General features: G+C 44.6%; 1 protein-coding gene across 1 annotated transcript; it reads left to right on the plus strand.

The window, feature by feature from the left end:
* Nucleotides 1–370: 370 nt before the first annotated feature.
* Nucleotides 371–2,860, plus strand: LOC115269830 (uncharacterized protein K02A2.6-like). The gene has a single exon (XM_062848443.1). The coding sequence runs from the start codon at nucleotides 371–373 to the stop codon at nucleotides 2,858–2,860; it is 2,490 nt and encodes an 829-aa protein (XP_062704427.1).
* Nucleotides 2,861–6,144: the final 3,284 nt, after the last annotated feature.

Raw genomic sequence — 6,144 nt, forward strand, 5'->3', positions numbered from 1 at the left:
CACAAAATTCCGGTGCTAGGCGAGGTTTCCCCGGTGTGCCAGATTAAAGGTAGGTCCAGTCCGATTGTCTTTAGAGTTGTCAAAGAGAACGTCACCCCACTACTGGGTCGCGAAACATGTTCAGCGCTGCAGTTATTAGCTAGAATCAATACAGTTGAAATAAGCGAAGCTGATCTCTACGAAGGATTGGGGTGCCTCCGAAACTTTGTGTACGATATTGATTTGATAGATAACTCAAAGTGGGACATTTGCCCAGCCCGTAACGTACCACATAGCATCAGAGAAGCGGTTAAGGCCGAGCTTGATAGTATGGAGGGAGAAATTGGGGGTCATCGCGAAAATTCAAGAGCCTACCCCGGTCGTTAATGCTATGGTCATCGTAAGAAAGAACGGGAAACTTCGAATCTGCATAGATCCTTCGCAAGTCAATGAAAACCTCTTAAGAAGGCACCATCCGCTTACGACGTTGGAGGAAATCTCGGCACGTTTGACGAAGTCGAAGCGCTTTACAATCCTGGATTGTAAAAGGGGATTCTGGCAAATCCGAGTTACAGATCGGACTACTAAGTATCTCGCCTTTGGCACACCGTGGGGACGATATTGCTGCAAGCGGCTTCCCTTCGGACTGGCATCGGCACCGGAGGTGTTTCAGAACGTAATGCAGAATCTACTGGGCGACCTGGAAGGAGTTGAGTGCTCAATGGACGACATCCTTATCCATGCAGCAAGCTCAATGGAATTGAAAAAATTGACGGACATGGTGATTGGCCGGATCTACGCTGCGGGACTCAAGCTGAATAAAGAAAAGTGTCTCTTCGATCAGTCATCCGTTAAGTTCCTCGGGCACATCGTCACAGCCGAAGGATTGCAAGCGGACAGCGAGAAGCTGGATGCAATAAGGAACCTGAAAACACCTGTAAACAAACCGCAGCTGCAAAGAGCGTTGGGGATGATCACATATCTGAGTAAGTTCATTCCCAATTTGTCAGAAATAACTGCTCCTCTAAGAACACTGCTTGCGAAAAACGTAGCATGGGACTGGAATGTTGAGCAACAAACCGCCTTCGAAAAAATAAAAAAGATGATGACTTCGCCCCCTATTTTAGCGTACTACGATGTGAACGCCCCAGTAACCCTTTCAGTAGACGCCAGCTCGAGAGCCATGGGTGCAGTTTTGTTGCAAAAAGGAAAGCCAATAGCGTATGCGTCAAAGTCACTATCACAGGCAGAATTCAACTATCCGCAAATCGAGAAAGAGGCGGCAGCAATTCGCTTCGCCTGTAAGAAGTTTCACCAGTACGTATATGGGAAGGATCTGGTAGTAGAAAGCGATCATAAACCCCTGGAGTCGATTTTTCGTAAACCTCTAGATCGAGCTCCACCGCGGTTGAAGAGGATTAGGCTAGATGTTGCGCAGTATCATCCTCGAGTGGTATACGTCCGTGGTAAAGATATACCAATACCAGACATATTGAGTCGAGATGTACAGAATAACTCCATTGAAGAAAGCGAGGAAGAACTCGAGGTTCACGTAGTGCTACAAATGTCAAAGAAGTCAGCAAACGAACTGAGACAGCATATCGAGACGGACTATGAAATGCAGCAACTGAAGGCGGTCATAATGACGGGCTGGCCAGAACATAGAGACGCTGTTGATCCAGTTATACGCAAATATTGGTGCTTCAGAGACGAGCTAACAACGTACGAAGGACTGATCTTCAAAGCACATCAAGTACTGGTCCCACAATCACTACGGAAGAAAATGTTATCAGCGATCCACAGTGGCCACTCTGGGTTCAATAGCAGTGTAAGAAGGGCAAAACAGGTACTATTTTGGATAAATATGGCATCGGATATCCAAAATATGATTGACTCTTGCACCGTCTGTCAGAAACACCAGCGCAGCAACGTGAAACACACCATAGTATCGAAGGAAATTCCAACACTACCGTTCGAAAGAGTGGCAACCGATCTGTTTCACTTCAAAGGAAAGGAGTACATCTTAATAGTGGACAGCTATTCAAGCTTTTTCGATTTCCAAGAGTTATCGAGCACGTCGTCTCGCGCGATAATTGACCAACTTAAGGAATGGTTTGCCATTCACGGTGTGCCCAGAGTTCTCGAATCAGATAACGGTCCGCAGTATTCATCCGAGGAATTCCAACGTTTCGCTAGAGAATGGTGTTTCGACCATTGCACTTCTAGTCCAATGTTTCCAAGAGCCAATGGACTAGCTGAGCGGTTTGTTCAAACCGCAAAAGCCATATTGAAGAAATGCAACGAAGACAAATCCGACGTAAGACTTGCATTGCTGCACGCACGAAATACACCTCGATCAAGTGAATTGGCGGCACCCAGCGAACGGTTAATGGGACGAATTCTTCGAACAAACTTGCCGGCCACAGAAGAAAGATTGAGGCCCAAAGTGATTACTGGAGTCACTGAAGCATTGCTGGAGGAGAGGACACGGCAAAAACATTTTGCTGATAAAGGTGCAGTAGAGTCCAGGCAATACCAACCAGGAGAGGCAGTGTTACTTCAACATCACATCGAAAAAACCTGGAAACCGGCGAAAGTAGTTTCGTGTACCGATGGGATTCGATCATATGCGGTAACAGATGGAAAGCAAACGTGGAGGAGAAATTCTCATCATCTTCGTCCGATCAAAGCGGCGGAGTACGTAGACAACCAGCGTTTAGACCAGGACCAGGAACCCACATCAACGATAGCAACGGACGACGGGGTGGCACAGCGTGTCGCTATTCCAGAAGCAGGTCCACCCGGAGATATTCAGCAAAGAACAACCCGCTCTGGCAGAGTGGTCAAAAGCAGAATTGAACACGATTTTGAATATTATTAACATTATAAAACAACGGAGATGTGACGTGTACTTGAAATACTACTAACACATAAGAAATGTACACACCTTAAAGTATGTATCACCTTGAACTAAATAAAACAGTACTGACTGAGACTCAATAAAGCACACAATATCCACCACTCACATCTTACCGGAAAGACGGCACTGCTGGCAGCTGATGGCATAACCACCCCACCCCCTTTGATCGATGTTCCATACACTAGGCGCCTTCCCGCCTTTTGCCGAAATTATGAAAAACCTTTACGCCTTTTCTGTGCACGGGCCTGCCCCAGACAAAAAGGTATGATGCAGCGCTCACTTGAACTTGGTTGATCTGCAGTAGCGCGTTATCTCTCATTGAAGCTCGCAAGTAGGGTAAACAGGTATAATGCGCCCCCACGGGGCAAAACGCCCCCCTTCAATTTCCAGGGAATTTGAAATAGTGAATGAATAAAATCATTGTATAATGCTTCATATTCATGAGACTAGTCTACTATGTCAATTTTGTGGTTGTTGGACCCTTTAAAACAAATATACAACACAAAATTGAAAACGCACACATTTGTTGTAATTCTCGATGTGATAAAACTAAGCGCAAGCACGCGCCAATGAAGCAAAACCAATGAAATTAGCTGTTGTCTACTAAATTATGAAGTAAACAAACTCACCTCTGCAGTTGAAATAAGTAAAATGTATTTAAATTATGTAATTAATAAGTTTTTTCATAGTCACACTCAAACGGGCAATATGCCCCACCGTCAGCTGGATAATATGGCACTCAGCCAATGCACTGCATCAGCTGATCTCAGTTCCGATATTTGACGTTTGTCCGGCTCGGATTTGCTCGGTAGGGGCATATAACCCCGTTGTTATGGAGCGTAATGCCCCGCTACAGAGGGGCATACTAGTCCGTTGTTGCGGATCATATTATACCGTAGCTGGGGCGTTTAGCCCCGACGCTTTTGTGAGTTTATGATTTTGTTGATTTTAGAAAACACGTTATTACGGAATAAATGCTGTTATTTCGTCCAAAAGGTTATTATCGGGTAAAAGCTAACACTTTGCTCAATCAATAAATGCATCGATTGAGTAAGATACGGTGACGAGTGCAGAGATATTTCCATTTTTGCTTAGGGGGGGCATATTATACCTGTTTACCCTAATTAAACTTGTCGATGTGACTCACGTCAGCGTTTTCATGAATCAGCGATCGAAAGTCGTCTCGAAAATTGATCCAATCCTACGGTTTTCCAGAAAAACGACGGTACTTCAGCTCCGGGTACTTTAGTTGTGATGGCTGAGCACCTACGGCCGCAGGTTGACACTTCTAGCTGTGTTCTGGGTCGTTTTACACACAGTGCCGACTTGAGTCGAAAGTGCGAATTATTGAAATTCTTGTAGAAACTGTTCTGGAGGTACTCATGCTCATTATGTTTCTATTCGATCGGTGATTCTTATGTCGATCTATCTACAACTAAACTATATTGTACGTAACAGTATTTAAACGTTTAAGCATTCGACGTTTTGGCATTCTTCGATTTTTCTTTCGATATTCTTTCCAAAATCGCAAAATAGTGGAATCGATGAACAGAAGAGTTAACCCAGGTTTCCGATCATTCTGATTCCCAGTGATGAAAATACGACTGTACCGCGATTATGGACCTATGCACGTGATCATTTTTAAGCGCACAAAATTCAAATTATTAAACTCGTGCACGACTTCAGGTCTATTGAGCGGTGTCGTTGACTTTTCAGCGGTGCCGTGTTATATAGGTGGCCATGGAAACGCGTTCATTTTCTGTAAACACGGCACCGCTCGAACGTCAAATTAGTTAACTCATGCAGAGGTTCGAAGACACTTGACGAAATTACCAACCAGAATCTAGATATTCTTATTGGAAATGACTCTGCCACAGACAAACAGACATAACACTCTGATATTTTGCATCGTACACCGATTTAACGGTCTATTTGAAAATTTGATAGTTGGCCAACTGACCACCCGTGGCGCTCGCATCGTTTTTGCTCGAGTTTGACGTTTGCCCACTACCGCCACCTAGTTGATGGTCGGCCAAACTCAGTCCTTTTAGCATTGGGCGAACATGTTTCCGTGACTATGATTTGATTCGAAAAATGTTCGAAGTGTTACGTCTGTTTGTCTGTGACTCTGCTCTTGTGTCTATCGAACTGAGGGATTTCAGTTCACCGGTGGACCAGTCCATTAGATCACAATGTATCAAAATGTTGTGGTAGATGAACACTCTCTGCCACCCGTCGGCGTCGAGGAGCCGATAATGTGACAAGTGGCATCTTTCAATCAGCTGGAGTTCAGCAGGTGGATCAGGAGGTCTTCCTTCTCGCCCTTAACATTCACCTGTGACTGTACCGACCGACGCGATTGATGCACAGTCGAACTCAGCTAAGCCTCGGCAATCTGGCACCGCCTGATGTTACAATATTTGTAGATGACATACTTTATTGGATAGTTCTATCCAAACTTTCAAAAACAAAATGAAAGCTCTAAACTGTGACAGTTCGAGAATGCGTTCTACTGCATCCTGCTCTAATACTGCATAACCAATGGTTATTAACCATACATCCAACCACCGTAAAGTTGCTTTACATAATGATGGTCTCCAGTTGACCTGAGGGTGTCGAACGCTTCAGCCACCTTGAAGAATCCAAATGTTTATACACTGGAACGTCTTTTTATGCACATGGCTGGGGCTGCATAAATAAAAATGTGCATAAATTAAAATACATAAAGAGAGGGATATTTATGCATGAATTAAGTTTGGGCTCTAATGAGGGTATCTAGTTCATCAGAACAGGTCATGCTCCTCAGCATTTGAGGTGGGGCTAAGAAGGTTTGTAGAAAGTTGCCAGAGAGCTCAAAAAAGGAGGTCCCAAGGTGCTTCAGGGGCGTTTTAAGGTGTTGTTTCAGGGGTTTTGTAGAGCCTTTTATGGACGTTCTGTCATGATTTGTTGGCGTTTTAGTGGGATTACTGGGTATTCAGGGGCAGTTCAACAGTATTAAGCGGCTTCAGGGACGATTCATGGGGCTTTAAGTGCAATTCAAGGGATCTCAGGAGAATTCAAAGGGCGTTCAAGTGGTTAAAGGGGCGGTATTCCATGGTATACAACCCCCTTAACCCCCTCGAACCAAATAAACGCACCTAAGAGGCTCCAAACCCCCAAAAACGCCTCCATAACGCTTCCATAACGCCTTCGTGAAATGCCTATTAAAACCTCCTTAAACCCACTTGAACCCCATGTAACGCACC

This window comes from Aedes albopictus, chromosome 2 (assembly GCF_035046485.1).
Source record: "Aedes albopictus strain Foshan chromosome 2, AalbF5, whole genome shotgun sequence".
In the NCBI taxonomy this organism is placed as follows: Eukaryota; Metazoa; Arthropoda; class Insecta; order Diptera; family Culicidae; genus Aedes; species Aedes albopictus.